The sequence below is a fragment of the Ascidiella aspersa genome, chromosome 3, assembly GCF_963924565.1.
Source record: "Ascidiella aspersa chromosome 3, kaAscAspe10.2, whole genome shotgun sequence".
Taxonomy (NCBI): domain Eukaryota; kingdom Metazoa; phylum Chordata; class Ascidiacea; order Phlebobranchia; family Ascidiidae; genus Ascidiella; species Ascidiella aspersa.
Window position 1 is genome coordinate 3,499,297 of NC_139449.1, and position 17,469 is coordinate 3,516,765.

The following is a 17,469-nucleotide window of genomic DNA, read 5'->3' on the forward strand; positions in this document are numbered from 1 at the left end:
GTAAACTGCTCGCTATTTTACTACAAATAACTAAAAAGAAAACTTAGACAAGTCGCACGCGGCATGCGGCACGACGCGGCAAAAATTTGTAGATTTATTTACGCGCCGCTGTGCGGTTACTTGGCTAAACCGCGCAAGCGGCCGAAAACACTGCGAGGTTGACATCTCTAGTCTCTCACATGACCACGCAAAGAGCGCCGCCTGACGAAAATGTCCCGCGGGTAAATATTTTTCATTAATTTTGTCAACAAAAGTGCATTTCATTTAACCGGGAAATAATCTGTACCATTTTCAGATGTTTGTGTAAATGGTTTTATTGACGCGGGTACTTTTTTTGCAATTAATATTCCATCTTTTAGATCTTGTGTTACAATGAGATTAATTTAGACAGGTTTTTAAAAAATGTACGAACGATTTAATGTCCACAAATCAAGAATAAATAGCCCAAGCACATCACAACGCAAAAATGATGCATACTTAGGAGGATTTTAATAAAAATGTATAACACTTGTGACCGTGTAAAATGCTATTAACTATAACTACTTGGCGATTAAAGTCAGTAAACTCTTTGCGAACTTTGCAGACATCACGCAGGCTGGGCGTGTACCGTGGGATCAACACAAGATGTCGTCTGCTTCTTGGAAATGCTAACACAAACGTCACGCTGCCACCGAATATAGCTGTCTGTGTTTAATTTCCTATCGCACGAAGCACAAAAATAACTAGAAGTCAAACAAAAAAATGTGTTTGTTATTGACGCTGTTTTATCTATTATACACTATAATTGGGGGATCGCGGAAGTTATTGAAAACTTGAGGGGTCGCGAGAACAATAAGGTTGGCAACCACTGCTTTAACTACCTAAACTATATATATTTTGCTGATTCGAGCATAGTAATTACGTCACTTGTTCAAATTACTGGTATCGGTATCGGTAATACATGTCAAATATGGGGCATCCCTGCGAACAAGTCATATATAGTCCAAACAAAGCCCGTACCAAATCAAGTACCGGTAACATAAAGCAGATGTAAAACTAATAAGTAGGGCGAATATTTTTTGACCAAAAAACTAGGAAATTTTGACTTGAAAATAATTTATTTTGACAAAATTTTGACCTGTTAGAATTACATTAATTTAAGTAACCTATCGATAGGCGTCGTTAATCACGCGTTTTTTATACTGTATATTGCTCTAATAAAGATATAATACGGTTAAACTCACTTTAACTTATATCAAAACTATTTTTTTTTTTGATAAAATGAAAGATGAATTTCAAAATAACCGAACGACCAATTTCAAAAAGCTGACTTTGTTTTTTTTTTAATTTTGTAAGCGATTTATGTGCAATTTTATTCGATTTCGACTTTTTTGACAAATTTTGACCTAACGTGTAAATTTTGACAAAATTTTCATTTTTTCGACAAGTCAAAAAATATTCGCGCTACTAATAAGACAGATGTCAGCTACTCATGTATGGTTTTTGATATTCTTACCACCGGTAAACATCTGAATAAGACCCGCAACGATGTTCACATTTTTTTCATTTAAAAATTCAGACAAAAACGAAATTATGTAAGAAATCGATTCTTTTTGTTTTGTTCAAGTTACTTTCACGGCAGCCAACTTTTCATTGTTACGTCATATGCACAAAATATATCTTTCTTTATTGGGATAAAAATTCCTTGAGGCAAATAAATCATTAATTACTTCGGCATGCTTATGGCTTAAAGTCGGAAATTCCTGTCAAATTTTGAAACAGTAGGTCTAGAAATGCAAACATTTTGTCAAATTGTATATGATAGTCTTATATGTAATAGCCTACGCCAAACTGAGGGTCACGTAGACGCGGCAACAAAAAGTTTTGGAACAGCTGCTCTAGTATTTAGTTGTTTTCTAAGCAATAAAACAAGAAAATCCTTGGGCAAACTATGCACCGACCTTTAATGTAGCTTGATAATGAATCTAAAAGCCAGAAAGGTCGACATCATCTTGATAAAGACGTTTCTATACAAACTTGTATCTTTATTTAATGTCATTTACTCGACCTTTTTGGTTTTGAGATTCATAAATAAAAAAATATCTATTACTTTTCGGTTTTAGTAAGAGCTGAAAAAGATTTGGTGAAATGAATGAAGTTCACTCACCATTTGGGGTTAACTTTTTTAAGCAGGTGCGACGCAAAGATTTATTCAGAATGTCCTATTTTAAGGTTCTTTAGAGGCTACCATTTTTAATAATTGAGTTGCTACCGATTGATGTTTATAGGTAACTAACTGCGCAGCTGTTTATATTTTTGATTAAACTATGCTATAGGCCTTCTTAAATGTATTGCAGACTACCGGCTACCGGGTTTACGGTTTATAGGTAACTAACTGTGCAACAATTTATATTTTTTATTGAACTATGAGGTTGTAGGGCATCTTACAAGTATTGCAGACTACTGATTGCATATAGTTAGCTTGTTCATTTTATTTTATTATAGAATGTAGCAAAGTGGAAGAGGAGTAAGGAGACTAAAGGATAGGTGTCACTTACAGCCTGGCCGAGAGCCTAATGCTGTTTTTCCTGAAGAGATCAAGTATAAAGTATATAAGCAGGCACAAGACGAATGAGCACTTGATTAAATACTACACGACTATGGTTTGGCAGTTACAGAAATCACTATAAATGTCTCCTTTACCTCTCGGTTTTTAAAACTGCGGTGACTCTCATGACATAGCTCTACTAACTTACTAGTAGTGACAATTGTACAACTTAGGCAAGGTAGTTTCTAACCTATTATAACATCATAACTTTAATTTCACTGCAATATTTATTTCACTGCTCAATGGTCAACTCTTGGATGACATTTAGATGCCGGCATTGGTCTGAATCCAGGAGTAGACAGCCGAGTTCTTGGACCAAGCTGATGGATAGGTTGTGGTACAACCGTTTGCTCCCCAGGAAGTGTTTCCAACCAAGACCCAAGTGCCACCATCATTCACAGCCAATGGACCGCCGGAATCTCCCTGTGAAAATAGATAAGAGTTAACTTTTCAACAAATTGTCTATTAACTGAAAAAAAAAGACTCAGTAAATGTCGGGTCGGTCAAGTTGACGTGGAAAATAAATAAACCAAAGAAACAAACAACCTTATAGCTTTAATCATTTTTCTTTACACTAGGGATGTCCGATGGTTGATGTTTCATTTTGATAGCGATACCCGATATTTTGAGGAAATAGTCTCGCGATTCGATACCAAATGACGTCATTAATGTGACCAAACAAGCAAATTTGATTAAACCAAACCAAGTTCAAAACATAGTTGTAATTCACAAATTAATTTGGTATCGGAGCGGCGCAGATACGACCCTAGCATCGGACGATTAGACATCCTTATTTTACATTACAAAAAAGATTTCAACCGAAATAAAAAGAGCTTTTTGAAAAATTTTGTTCAGACAAACTTGGGAGAAATAGCTCTGTTTATGGCAAATTGATATTTTAAACTGATTTTTTTAATTTTTTTATACCCCTTAAAATCACTGGTAAATCTATTTTAAAATCGAAAGGCCTATTTTTCTACTCGTTGAACCCTTTTCCTGAGAATAATAAAATCATTTTTTGCACGGATTCCGCATCTCATAAACAAAAACCTTTCTAAATACAGCAACTAAACTTACGTTGCAAGCGCTGTTGGTGTCGTCATTGGCGCATTGCATGCGAGCAGTGACCTGTGAGCCCCAGGTAGCCTTACACTGGAGCTCAGAAATAAGATAGGTATAAGCGTGCTGGAGGGTGTCTGGGATAGGGCCGTTACCGTAGATTCTTCCCCATCCGGTCATAAGAGCCTGGGTTCCAGCAGCGTATTCCTGGTTGGCGACAGTAATAGGCTGAACCTGTGAACAGACGTAGATGTAAGGAGTTAACTACACGCTAAACTGAAACCTAACGAATATCTTTGCGTACATGTAATGAGATAATCATCAAATTAAACTGAAACCTGATCAATGTCAGCGTATTTTAAGACAATTCGAATGAGAAATACCGCATCATTAACAGTGATTTAATTGCGATAATAATATTTTTTATAAGCATTCCGTTTAATAACTAATATGCGGCAAGGGATTTTTTTTATTTCAAACTAAATATAAAATAATGTTAAAGCATTGTTTTTTTATACTTTGAAGATTTCCAAGAAGTACTGTTGCTACTTACAGCAGAGTTGAGAGTAGCGCCGGAAATGGTGATGATGGCGTAATCGTAATCGATGGTTAATCTCCTGTAATTTGGATGGCAGAGGAAGTCTCTGGTGAAGTAGCTTTGTCCGGGGTTTTTGTACTGAGTTGTTCCCAAGACAACGGTCAAAGAACTGTAAATTAAATTAATAGCGATCAATATCAATAACAACCACTTTTGTCTTCCAGTCACGAAGTTTAGGTCTTTTTATGATGCAAAGAGTTTAAAACTTACGACTGGGAGCAATGGCAGGCACTCATCACTTTGGTGGCACTGATGAGAGATCCACCGCAGAAATGGCTTCCGCTGACCTGGAGTGACGCTTGCCATGGGGCGAATGACGCAGAATTGACGTCATCACCACCGACGATACGGTTGTCGCAAAGGGCAGGGACTGAAAAATAATACAAAAAAATTATTCGTTTGAGCTTACCGTCTACAACTTAAAATAAAGTGCGCGGCCTTAGGACCGAAATTAGAATGTTTTTTCCTTGGAAAAAAAATTAGGAAACATCAAACAAATAAAATGTTAAAATAATATGATAACGAAAAAATCTTAAACTGCTACAGCGAGAATAATGCCTTACCTAACCCTACCCTAACTTAATTTTACCAGTAGTTTCAACCCTACAGGGAGACATGTGACCATGCAACCCCCCCAAAAAAATGGATTTTTGCTAAAGTTTTGGCAGCTTAAACAATATAACACGTTTTTTGCTTCGCGCAAATCGACAGTAATGTCGCGTCTTTGTAATGTAACTTTTATTTAAAGTAACAGCTCTCCAACCTAACAACAAATGAACAAGCTATAGGGGTGTTCTTAAAGTTACTTCTCTATGACGTAATGTGACGCTACGTTGTGACGTCACGTTTGAAAAAAAGTTTCATGGCCCCCCAAACAGAAATCGTGGATTCCCGACTGGTGGTGACCCAAAATTTTTGACAACACTAAAACCGTCGTTGGTCCACCGAAATTCTCTTGAAAGTTCATTCATACACATTTCTTATGAGATTTAATTCAGTGTTTGTCAACCTATGGGTAGAAACCCAAAATTGTGTGGCAGTTTGATTTGGTTGGGTCGCCGACCGCAGCATAATTTCACATCGTTAGATTTTTTAACATCAGTTCTCGTGAACATTTCTCTAAAACTGAAGAAAATCGCAGCCACAGGTCTGAACATTACTATTTTTTTTCTAATTTGAAAGTTTTTTGTTTTTTTTTAATATTTTATTTTAACAATTTTTTGACCTGTTAGAAATAGATTGATTTGAGTAACCTAGACGTCGTTAATCACGCGTTTTTTATACCGTATATTGCTTTATAAAGATATAATACGGTTAAAAGGAGTTTGAACATAAATTAATCAAAACTAATTTTTTTTGATAAAATTGAACGATAAATTTCAAAACAACTGAACGACCAATTTTAAAAAGCTGATTATTGAGTAATTTTAATTTTGTAGACGATTTATGTGCATTTTTATTCGATTTTGACTTAAAGAATTTTGACAAATTTTGACCTAACGTGTAAATTCTGACAAAATTTTTACTTTTTCTGACAAGTCAAAAAATAATCGCCCTAGTTATCAGGGAATATTATTTAACTCGAGCCATGGGTGAAATTAAAGACACCACCCTGAGTTTATTGTCCACTTGGGAAAAAAACGACTCTTCATCTAATCCGCGTTCTTACAATTTCACGAACGGAAGTGGAAGTAATCAAAGGAGAAGACATGGGTAATATTTTGAATTTGAGTCCAATAATGCCTTTGTTTTATTTGTGTTTTGTTTACTTCGACTTAAAGGTTGGTGAAAAAATAGCGTCGTCAAAGACTCGCTGTTAAACCTACACTAATATTTTGCTGGGCGCGAAAAAGCGAAAATATAATTTACCCAATCTATAGACGTATATTTACTATATTTCGAACCTGGCTTCAATTACTAGATCGGTTACATGAAGACGGCTTCGGTATTGTAAAACATCGGGTCGACACGTTAAACGAACGTCTCCCAAGATTTCAACAAAAATGGTGACAAATTTCCAACATATTTTTGAAATGGTAAGTTAAGCATTTGGTTTTGCTTGACCAAATGCTTGAATTACCATTTTCAAAAATGTGTTGGTTGAAGCCAGGTTCGAAATATAGTAAATATACGTCTATAAATTGAATTGAAATCTCGACTAACCTGCCACGACGAGTAGAAGAATGGCGATTGAGATCATCTTTTCAACTTGGTTTCAATTCAACTCTGTGAGAGAAACAGAATGATCATTGGGAGTCACGGTTGCGCTTATATACACTTTCAAGTCAGGTGTGGCCTTCCCACGGCTGTGTGCTTCCAAGGTTAAACGTGAACATTTCGTCTTGAACCGTCTGTTGAGTGACGCGATGTTGAAAGTTTGCTGAAGTTGCGAAATTGAGTTTGGCAACAACTTGTGTACACGCATCGCCCCCAAAGGTTCAATTATATACTTGGAGTTTAAAGACGTACCATCTCGCCTATACAACTTTATATTCAGCCTTTAACAGTATTTCAAATGTACATCGAAACGAGTTGTTCGTCAAATCTGTTTTATCAAGTCCTTTTTTGATCTGTTTCTTGTTTCGTAGGGATCAATCTAACGCTGTTAAACAAGTTTGGCAAGACTTAAAGTGTGTCCATCATCTAAAAATTTTCAATAAAATTCTAATGACGAAAAAAGCACAAAAAACAAATTATAATAGGAAATCTCTCATGCAGCTAACGACCATTTACTTTTGTGTATCGGCATACTTCGTCTTTTTAAAGCCCAATATCGCTGGAAAGTTCGCACAGAAGATAGCATTCGCGAAAAGAGCGTAACTCTTCGGCATATTTACATTGACAAAAGACATACCTTGCACATAAGCGACACAATTCAGAAATATCTTGTCCCGTTTATCATGGTGCATTTCGAAGAGTAACTTCTAGCTAGAGTGAAAAATACGCGATATTCGCATTTTCATGCTTACCCGCGTGCTCACGTTTTTCCAGAATATACGCGTCACGTGATACAAATAAAGCAAGCGGTACACTGTTCCATTGCGTTAATACAGAAAGTACATTAGTTTATCTTCAGTAGAAAGAGAGTAGCCCAAATAATAGATAAAAGATTCATTCTTTTATTAGCAAACGTCTATTATTTGGGCCACTCTCTTTCTACTGAAGATAATCAACAGATCCGTGTTTAGTGTTCCTACATTAGTTTAGTTCTAATATATCAAACTAATAACGCATGAACTTTTCAGAGAGAATTGCGTCTCTTGTAGAGATAGTGAGAATATAAAATTTGTGTTCACTGCCTGCACCGCACTTGGGTTGTTTGCAAGCCAAATTATTTGCGAAATATTAGGCTGATGCGCTGCCCGCAAAATTTGAGAACTATAAGCAATTCCAACACTTATAAAAAAGCACTACAAACACCTAGAAAGCTAGTTCAAACAAAAAAATACGGACAACAGGTTGTTTTGTTTAAAGATGAAACATCCATGTGTAAACTGCTCGCTATTTTACTGCAAATAACAAAAAAGAAAACTTAGACAAGTCGCACGCGGTATGCGGCACGGCGCGGCAGAAAGTTCTAAATTTATTAACGTGCTGCTGTGCGGTTACTTGGCTAAATCACGCAAGCGGCCGCAAACGCTGCGCGGTTGACACTCTCGTCTATCACGTGACCACGCAAAGAGCGCCCCTGACGAAAATGTCCCGCGAGTAAATCTTTTTCATTAATTTTGTCAACAAAAGTGCATTTCATTTAACCGGGAAATAATCTGTACCATTTTCAGATGTTTGTGTAAATGGTTTTATTGACGCGGGTACTTTTTTTGCAATTAATATTCCATCTTTTAGATCTTGTGTTACAATGAGATTAATTTAGAAAGGTTTTTTTAAAAAAATACGAACGATTTAATGTCCACAAATCAAGAATAAATAGCCCAAGCACATGACAACGCAAACATGATGCATACGGTTAGGAGGATTTTAATAAAAAGTATAACACTCGCAATCTTGTAAAATGCTATTAACTATAATTACCTGGCGATTAAAGTCAGTAAACTCTTTGCGAACTTTGCAGACATCACGTAGGCTAGGCGTGTACCGTGGGATCAACACAAGATGTCGTCTGCTTCTTGGAAAAGCTAACACAAACGTCACGCTGCCACCGAATATAGCTGTCTGTGTTTAATTTCCTATCGCACGAAGCACAAAAATAACTAGAAGTCAAACAAACGCTTGGCTGAACGACTGTTTAGACGTGCTATTTTCACGAACGATCTGAAAAACAAAGGACGTGGGTTCACAATATACGCGCCCACAAAGTCACATTTACAAGAATCTATAAATATACCGCTTTCCGTAGCGCAACAAAAACTGTACGAATTTTGAGTCCGAGCCGGCTAAATGTGCGATTTCGTCGAATTCCAATTACGGCTCCCACTCTACAGCCTGTATTTTACCCATTAACGTAACTTAAGATAAAGTGGATATTTAGCAATCCACTCACTGGGGTGGGTGCCATGTAATTTATCAACTCAGATAAAAGTGATTGGAAACATTTTAACACTTCTTTATAACTTATTTTTTGCGCCCTTATCACTTTCAAAATTAAGAGTACCAGAGCAAATAGTCTCCATGAATTTTAACCGACTCCGTCCAGACAATAACGCAAATAATTATCGGTAGGGGGTGCAATAATAAGCCATTTTGTAGCTTTGTGCAAACGATTTTTTATTTTAAATGGCATCATTTTACCTTGTCTGTTTTAAACGGCATAATTTTGTGCTGCAATTGCTTGTTCTCTTTAGGCTATTTAGACCTAACTTGATTGCCAGCACTTGAAAATTGTAGGGCAAACGAAAAAAACTTGAATATTTTGCGGCACACTTTTTACAGGACACCATAATCGCAACTTCACACTCGCTCGTAACACACGACAAACTATATGTAAGTGTATTATTATTATCAAGTTTGTATTGTATAGTGCGCATTTAAGTCTGAACTGCTTGGTCGTGGGCATACTTGTTTACAAAATAACACAGTTTTAGAAGGCCAAAGGACTAATGTGACAATCGTTGTGTAGTTTTACCACTGGGCGTTGCAAAACAGTGATCACATAATGGTGTTTAGTGAGAAATACATCAGATGTTGTCTGCTTCTCGGAACGTCGATACAATCGTCATGCCTCTATAATATAGAGCCTTCAGTGTTTAAACTTCCATAGCACGGTAGCACAAAAATACATTTAAGCAAACAAGCGTATAGTCATTACTTGCTGATTGGGACTGACGCGAAAAACAGAAAACAACAGTGCAGGCGCTGTGTCATTATCAACAACTAATCGCCTTTTTTGTGCCACTAAGTGAATTTTAATTTATTTCATTCCTGTTTTGACCTGATGCGGCACGGTGCGAAAGCTTGTCAAGATTTTTATACAATTTGTCGCTGTATAATTCCACCTGATTAACCCCATTGAGAATTAGACAAATCTGGCCATTTACATAAATTCATTTTCTGTATGTGAAAAAAGCAGTGCTGTTAATCTGGTATTAGATGCTACCAACACGCGTATACTTGCATTTATCGCAGATTTTTTATTAGTTGGTCCAGTCAAGTAATTATCTTAGGAACACCCGTTTATTTGAAACAAGTTTTTTAATGTAAATGCGAATTTAATATTGCTATATTGTGCCTTTTTATCCTTATTCACTTTGACCTGACGAAGCACAGTTGTGCGAAAGCTGGTCAAGATTTTAATACAATTTGTGTCGGTATGAAGTTCCACCTGATTTCCAGTTTAGAAATCAGACAAATACGTTTATGAACAAAGTGCATTTCAGACAATACGCCTTTTCCATTACACAATTAATAATATCAAGCATTTCAGATTTCAATACGCCCTGTCCATTACAAAAAAATAGCATTAAGATACTTACATATATTTTTTCGTGTGTTAAAGGCGATTGTTAAGTTACCATATAGTTGTTCTGTAAAACGTGTGCCCCGAAATATTTAAAAATTTGAAAGTGGCGCAAAATTTTCAAGATTATTAAGTATGCTGCAGCGCGTTTAACAACAAAGTGTCGTCATAACTGAGGTCGCGAGTCATCCCACTACAAGAGCAGCTCTCTACATTTTTTCACGTTCGATGCCGATCATTTCACCCAAAGCAACGTCTTGAAACTCCGGGTAACTTACCTAAAAAACTTTTTTTAAGAAAAAATTTCTAACTAAAACGTTAATTGGTAAATTTTGATTGAGAAATTTTTACCTTTAAAATCCGCCGTTTGTTTAGATAAGCACGTTTTTTTTAGCAAGATGGTCAACAAAAACCTGCTTTTGTGCAAATTATGGAAATGTTAATTTTAACTTAATTGTAAGGGTACATAAGTATTCTAAGGAAGAGACGTTTTTGTTTTTGTTAAGTTTTGTTTTAATTAAACACATGCGGTGTAAAAATGTGGGTTGAAAATCAGAAAAATACTTTTTAAATTTAGAGCTAGGCATCAGGTCCGGTTACATTATTTTCATTTGAGAGGATATATAATTGTTTTCACAGTGTTTCGCCATGATGTGACTTCACAAAACGATTACCTTATCCTAAAAGCACTTAGTGCTCTTGAGCGACCTCGTGCGCAAAATGTAGCTAAACCCAGTCTAATTACGCGAACCGCAAAAAATGCGCTTATTTTGCTTTTATTGAAATACAAATTATTTTAAAACATAAACGATATTCGCTTATTGCCCAAAAGATCAGCATTTATAGTTATTTTTAACAAAGACAGCATTTTATAGAGTTCACACAGCACAACATGGCCCAATACATATGACGTGTTCGGCCTGAATAGATTCCCCTTAAACGGACTTGTTGAAATGGTAGTTCGGCAAATACTGATACTTATCTAAGCCTAAAAGGCCCTGTATATATAGTGAGAAACAAGCATCAGTAATATATAACAAACAAATCAGTGATAAGATTATACAGTTAAAACAGAAATTTTCACAGCAATAAAGCTACAACCCGCACGTTATTGCTGCCACCACAGCGATTTTTCTGCGGTGTGAGTCAAAGTCTGACTCGAACTCGGGACTCGAATAGCTATACCCTAATCTTGATTCCCGAGTCCGGCGTGCTAATGGGCAGTACCAAATTATAAAACTAGTAATGCCGCCAACTTTAAATTGTAAAGGACGTGTAAATACTTTTCAACCATGTTTTGTGGGTCGATCAATTATCTTACACCCCTGTGAGGGGATTACTGTAATCCACCTTCTCAAAAAGTTACATGAATGGGTGAAATACAGGCTGTGGAGCCGAAATCGCACATTTGGCCTGAGTCGGACTCAAATTGGATTTTTTGGCATAGGTTTTTCTTGCGCTGCGGTTAACCGGTACAGTCATAGATACTTGTAAAATTATGTAACTTTGTGGGGTCGCGTATATTGTGAACCCTCGTCCTTTGTTTTTCAGATCGTTCGTGAAAATAGCACGTCTAAGAAGTCCTTCAGCTCAGCGCTTGTTTGACTTCTAGTTATTTTTGTGCTCGCGTGCGATAGAAAATTAAACACAGACAGCTATATATCGTGACAGCGCGACGTTTGTGATAGCTTTTCCAAGAAGCAGACGACATCTTGTGTTGATCCCACGGTACACGCCTAGCCTACGTGATGTCTGCAAAGTTCGCAAAGAGTTTACTGACTTTAATCGCCAGGTAATTATAGTTAATAGCATTTTACAAGGTTACGAGTGTTATACTTCTTTAATAAGATCCTAAACACAATTTTTAAATAATTGCACAATATATAAAATAGCATGCGCAATTGTACAACTTAGTTTCCACTTGGCTTTTAATACACTCTGTGTACGAACGATATAAATGGCATAAATATGTGTCAGTTGCTTTCTTTGCGAAAACTTCCGTCAGTTGGCGCTAAGTGCGAAACCACACAATGCAACGCAATTTACTGTATAAATATATTTCCTTTAATTTTTTGGTAAAATAGAATCAGCTTAATTTACTTTCAATAGAAAACGGAGTTCTTGTAGTGTTTGCGTGTGATTACAGAGAAAACTTGAGCGAGCGGTTGAGTGTTAAAATATATCATATCGTGTTAATGTTTCCCGAGCAGATACTTCTCGAAGTACACCACAATGAACTGTGGAAAATACTTCTAAAAAATTGTATGCCTTTATATCCAAGGTGGTCATCTATCATGCCGAAAGTGACCCCGATTTTTTCGCGATGGTGCGAATTTTCGTGCGATATTCGGCCTTAAAAAGACAGTAAGCCAATACACAAAAGTATATGGTCGTTAGTTGCTTTCCGTTAATTATTTGATTTCTTGTGTTGTTTTCGCCATTTGAATTTTAATGAAAATTTTTAGATGATTTTCGTTTTTCCTTTGGACACACTTTAAGTCTTACCAAACATGTTTAACAGCATTGGATTGATCAGTACAAAACACAGATTGAAAAAAGATTTGCGAAAACAGATTTAACCAACGACTCACAGCAATATGTGAAATACTGTTATAAAGCTGTTTAGGCGGAATGATACGTCTTTCAACTCCAAGTATATAATTGAACCTTTAGGGGCGATGCGTGTACACAAGTTGTTGCCAAACTCGATTTCGCAACTTCAGCAAACTTTCAACATCACGTCACTCAACAGACGGTTCAAGACGAAATGTTCACGTTTAACCTTGGAAGCACACAACCGTGGGAATGCCACACCTGGCTTGAAGCAGTGTATATAAGCGCGACCCTGACTTCCAATATTCATCCTGTTTCTCTCACAGAGTTGAATTGAAACCAAGTTGAAAAGATGATCTCAATCGCCATTCTTCTTCTCGTCGTGGCAGGTTAGTCAAGCTTTTGATTAAATTTAGACGTAAATCAATATATTTGGAAACTGGCTTCAATGACTAATATTATTAAATGAAGACGGCTTTGATATTGTAAAAACATTGGGTCGCCACGTAAAACGAACCCCTTCTTAAATTCGAACAAAAGTTGTGACAAAATTCGTAAAATGCTAAGTCAACCTTTCGTATTAAGCTGCAGGAAAATTATTTAATTAGAATTTGAGTTTCCACGTTTTAAGAAAAATCGGATTTCCCCTTAAGAATCTTTCAATTAGAACATTTTCGTATTATATGGGCAGTCACCCCGAATACCAACCGCCGTTGACTTGGTGCTTTTAGTTATATTTAGCTTTCAACAGTCACACCAACCAACGCATTCTCAACTAAGAAATATTTTTCCATTGCGATGCCGGTCCGCCACCAACAACACACTTTAAACACCCAAAATTGTGAGTTCGAACGGCTGATGAGTTTTTATTTATATTTCAGTTCCTGCCCTTTGCGACAACCGCATCGTCGGCGGTAATGACGTAACAGACATCTCAATGGCCCCGTGGCAAGCTTCACTCCAGGTCGGCGGAAGCCATTTCTGCGGTGGATCCCTCATCAGTGCAACCAAAGTGATGAGCGCCTGCCATTGCTCCCAGTCGTAAGTTGGAAACTCTTTGCGTCATAAAAAGACTTCAAAAACTTCGCGACTGGAACACAAACGTGGTTGTTATTGATCGTTGCAAATTTAATTTACAGATCCCTCACTGTTGTCTTGGGAACAACCCAGTACAAGAACCCAGGGCAAAGCTTCTTCACCACGAACTTCCTCTGCCATCCTTCGTACAGCTCCAGAACCATTGATTACGATTACGCAATTATCACCATTTCCGGCGCTTCTCTCAACTCTGCTGTAAGTCTTTAATGTTGTTTTAAACGTAGGAAAACACAAATGTTTTGGTATATTTTTATCGCGATGCGATTCCAAATGACGACATAACTATGTATAAACAAGCAAATAAGATAAAACGGAACGTTTGAATGCAATGCAGACACCACCCTAGTAATAGACGAGTCTCGATACTATCACCGAACATCGGGTATCGGCTTTGATCCGATATTAACGGAAATCCCCTCCATGGCATTTACTGACATTGATTAGGTTTGAATTGAGTTAGTTTTAAGATTTCATATTGGTGTTTGTTTACAGGTTCAGCCAATTACTGTCGCCAGCAAAGAATACGCTGCCGGAACCCAGGCTCTCATGACCGGATGGGGAAAGACCGACGGTGGATTTTTCGGACAAATCCCAGACAACATGCAGTACGCTTACACCTATCTCATTTCTGAATTGCAGTGCAAAGCAACCTGGGGTTCACAGGTCACTGCCCGCATGCAATGCGCCAATGACAACACCAACAGCGCTTGCAACGTAAGTTTGATCGCCCTTATACAATTCTAAAAGGTAAAGTAGTCCTTATAAACCCATTTTCACGCACGGCAACCCTACAACCAGGGCTGTCCGCTACTTAAAGTACCGCATGTAAAACAAACAGAAATCGCTTTCTTCTGAAAGCTAGGAGGTGAAAATTATATTTTCGAGATTTTTTTAGTGCCATTAAATAAGAACAGATTTTAATGTTAACCATAAAATTTAACAGATACAAAAACAATTTCGTTTTATTTCTGATTTGTCCAGAATCAAATATGCAAGTATCAATAAAGCCCAGAGAAATGTCTACTATTGTAGGTAATATTGGCTGAAACAGATGCTAGAAAACCATAACACAAAAGTTTATGTAGATTTCAATGCCCTTTCATCTCTTTTATGCTTTTTTCATTTTTTTACATGTTATAGGCCTGTTTAGAAATATAAATAGCTAGTTGCAAAATAACTTTTAAATCCATAGTATTTTTGTGGCTGTGCTTAGCTGTTATTATGTTTTGAATGCATCCCAATTTTTTGCCTAGGAAGCATAGATCATGCCAAAGTTAACTCTAATCTTTATTAAAAGGGAGATTCCGGCGGTCCATTGGCTGTGAACGATGGTGGCACTTGGGTCTTGGTTGGAAACACTTCCTGGGGAGTTAACGGTTGTACTGAATCCTACCCATCAGCTTGGTCCAAGAACTCAGCTGTCTACTCCTGGATCCAGACCAATGCCGGCATCTAAATGTCATGCAAGAGTTGACCATTGAGCAGTGAAATAAATCCTGCAGTGAAATTAAAGTTGTGATTGATGTTGTTTAGGCCCAGGCAGTTGCTAAGTTGATCAATGTTTTAGTAGATATTAGTAGAGTTAGCAAAGTAATGACATTAATGTCATAAACAAAAGCTGCTAACCATAAATATTTGGCTAAGATATTAAATAGCAGGAAAGACAATAATTAATATAAAGGATTAAATTAGTAGGATTAGGTTAATGGGCAATCTGAATGTTTTCTAAACCTTGAAAAGAATATGTTATTTGCTCTGCTTACGGAAAACTTCGGGCAAGTAGCCTACCAGACAAATAAGTGGACTTTTCGAGATATGGTCTAACTCAGGGGTTCTTAAACTTTTTTTGCCGCGGACCCCTAAAATGTTTTTTTGCTTCGCGTGGACCACGATAGGCAAGAAATTTTCAAAAATGACGTCATCAATTGACTAAATTTGCTGAATTCGGTCCAAAAATGTGAAAGTGAAATAGAGTCTAAATACATTCAGTGCAAAACCGTTTTATTCCTAATTAAACTGTTTTCTTTAAAATATTGATAACTTCATAAATATTCACTGATATTTTAATTAGGCCTTCATGGACCCCTAAATGTAGTTTGCGGACCCCCGAGGGGTCCATTGACCCCAGTTTAAGAACCCCTGGTCTAACTGCAAACAAGCCGCTAGGAGACAGACAAGTCGTATAACATTAAACACGTTTTTCTCTACCATTTAGTAAAAATATTTAATGGAAGTCTTTGTTCACCCTAAGTCTTCAAACGACTAACTTAATCAGTAAATTAATTAAGGATTTCATGTAGGCCAGGCTAAAAACACAACTATAGCCTGACATTTGAATTAGGAAAGAAAAAACGACTCCGCAAGGGCTAGATCACAGTGTACATACCTTTTACTTAAAATCTTTGTTATTACTTTTTATCCATCATTAAGTAAAAGTTCAAAACGAAATCATTTCTATTGGTAAAGGGTAAAAAGAACTGGTTAAGTATTATTCTAGTCTTCTCAACTAAAGCGCTGTAGCTCAGTCATTTGCAAAATTACGTCCCTTTTTGTTAAGTTATAGGTCAGGGGTTCTTAAACTGGGGTCCATGGACCCCTTAGAGGTCCGTCACCTAGTTTGAGGGGTTCCATGAAAACCTAATTGAAATATCAGTGTATATTTACGAAGTAATCAATTTATCAAACACAACAGTTTAATTAAAAATTAAACGGTATTGCACTAAATGCATTAAACTCCGTTACCCTTTCACATTTTTGGACTGAAATCAGCAGACTTATGAAGTCTATTTGTATTGTTACGTAAATACATGACGTCATTTAAAAAATTTTTGCCCTTTGTGGTCCCATGCGAGGCCAAAACAAAATTTAGGGTCCACGGTAAAAAAAGTTTAAGAACCCTTGTTATAGGTGAAACTTTACGTAAAAGAATGTTCTTCTCTCGTAAACTATAATCTCTAAGCCTATAAACAGATAAATTTATCTCTCACGCTAACAGAAGTTGCGTCTTTAAAAGTGCCATTTCCTTTAGCGGCTAATGTGCCGTCTGGTCTTATATGGTTTACGGTGATTGATCATAGATATCACACCTAAAATAACCTGACCGCTTTGTTTGAATTCCGGGCAAAGATCCCGATGATTTTAAGGCCACGTGATGCCTTTTTACTTCACGGAAGGCTGAGATCCATTTGGGTTACAAGCTTACATAGTGTAACTTTTTAGTTTAACCTTTACGCCAAGGTTAAAATGTCTGTCATTTAGGGATTACTTTTAAAATGGACAAGGCGTTTATTTTGTTTTCGAGTTTCAGAGTTTAGCACCTTTAACTTCCTTGATTTCGGTATTCTAGAACGATAGATTCTAGGCATTTGACTGACGGTTTTTGTCTTTCTACATTAAAATTACGATTTTTACGGCTCTATTTCTGCATTGTAGGCTATATTCTTGTGTATTCGCATGTTGTTAATCGCCAGTGTAAGTATTTTTACTCAGATCGTTCAGCAACAACGAACCAGCTTGATAACAGAGGTAATCTCGATGTCTTGAAAAGGAACTGTTCAGCCGTTTCTCGAAGGAGCTATTCAGCCTCAGCATCACGTTTACGAATTCGCTTTGAACGAAGCGAGCTTTTCATCGCCAGACAACAGTAATCTGTGGCTTGAC

At 36.9% G+C, this 17,469-nt stretch overlaps 2 protein-coding genes across 2 annotated transcripts; one reads left to right on the forward strand and one right to left on the reverse strand.

Annotated features, from left to right (window-relative positions):
* Positions 1–2,851: 2,851 nt before the first annotated feature.
* On the reverse strand, positions 2,852–6,444 carry LOC146158130 (trypsin delta-like). Its single transcript, XM_083383799.1, has 5 exons — positions 6,408–6,444; positions 4,455–4,614; positions 4,200–4,353; positions 3,665–3,880; positions 2,852–3,010 (listed from the first exon to the last, which is right to left on the reverse strand). Exons 1-5 carry the CDS (start codon positions 6,442–6,444, stop codon positions 2,852–2,854), a joined length of 726 nt encoding a protein of 241 aa, XP_083239925.1.
* Positions 6,445–13,612: 7,168 nt separating this feature from the next.
* On the forward strand, positions 13,613–15,265 carry LOC146158131 (trypsin delta-like). The gene is made up of 4 exons (XM_083385586.1): positions 13,613–13,752; positions 13,851–14,004; positions 14,302–14,523; positions 15,107–15,265. Exons 1-4 carry the CDS (start codon positions 13,649–13,651, stop codon positions 15,263–15,265), a joined length of 639 nt encoding a protein of 212 aa, XP_083241712.1. The 5' UTR covers positions 13,613–13,648.
* The last annotated feature ends 2,204 nt before the right edge of the window (positions 15,266–17,469 follow it).

Bases quoted from the DNA above. Each gene is read 5' to 3' on its own strand.
- LOC146158130 (XM_083383799.1), bottom strand. From the start codon at position 6,444: ATGATCTCAATCGCCATTCTTCTACTCGTCGTGGCAG. The intron at 3,881-4,199 runs GTAAGTAGCAAC...GTCTGTTCACAG, and splicing joins GCGCTACTCTCAACTCTGCT to GTTCAGCCTATTACTGTCGC. The intron at 3,011-3,664 runs GTAAGTTTAGTT...CTATTTTCACAG, and splicing joins ACACCAACAGCGCTTGCAAC to GGAGATTCCGGCGGTCCATT.
- LOC146158131 (XM_083385586.1), top strand. From the start codon at position 13,649: ATGGCCCCGTGGCAAGCTTCACTCCAGGTCGGCGGAAGCCATTTCTGC. The intron at 13,753-13,850 runs GTAAGTTGGAAA...TTTAATTTACAG, and splicing joins GCCTGCCATTGCTCCCAGTC to ATCCCTCACTGTTGTCTTGG. The intron at 14,524-15,106 runs GTAAGTTTGATC...CTTTATTAAAAG, and splicing joins ACACCAACAGCGCTTGCAAC to GGAGATTCCGGCGGTCCATT.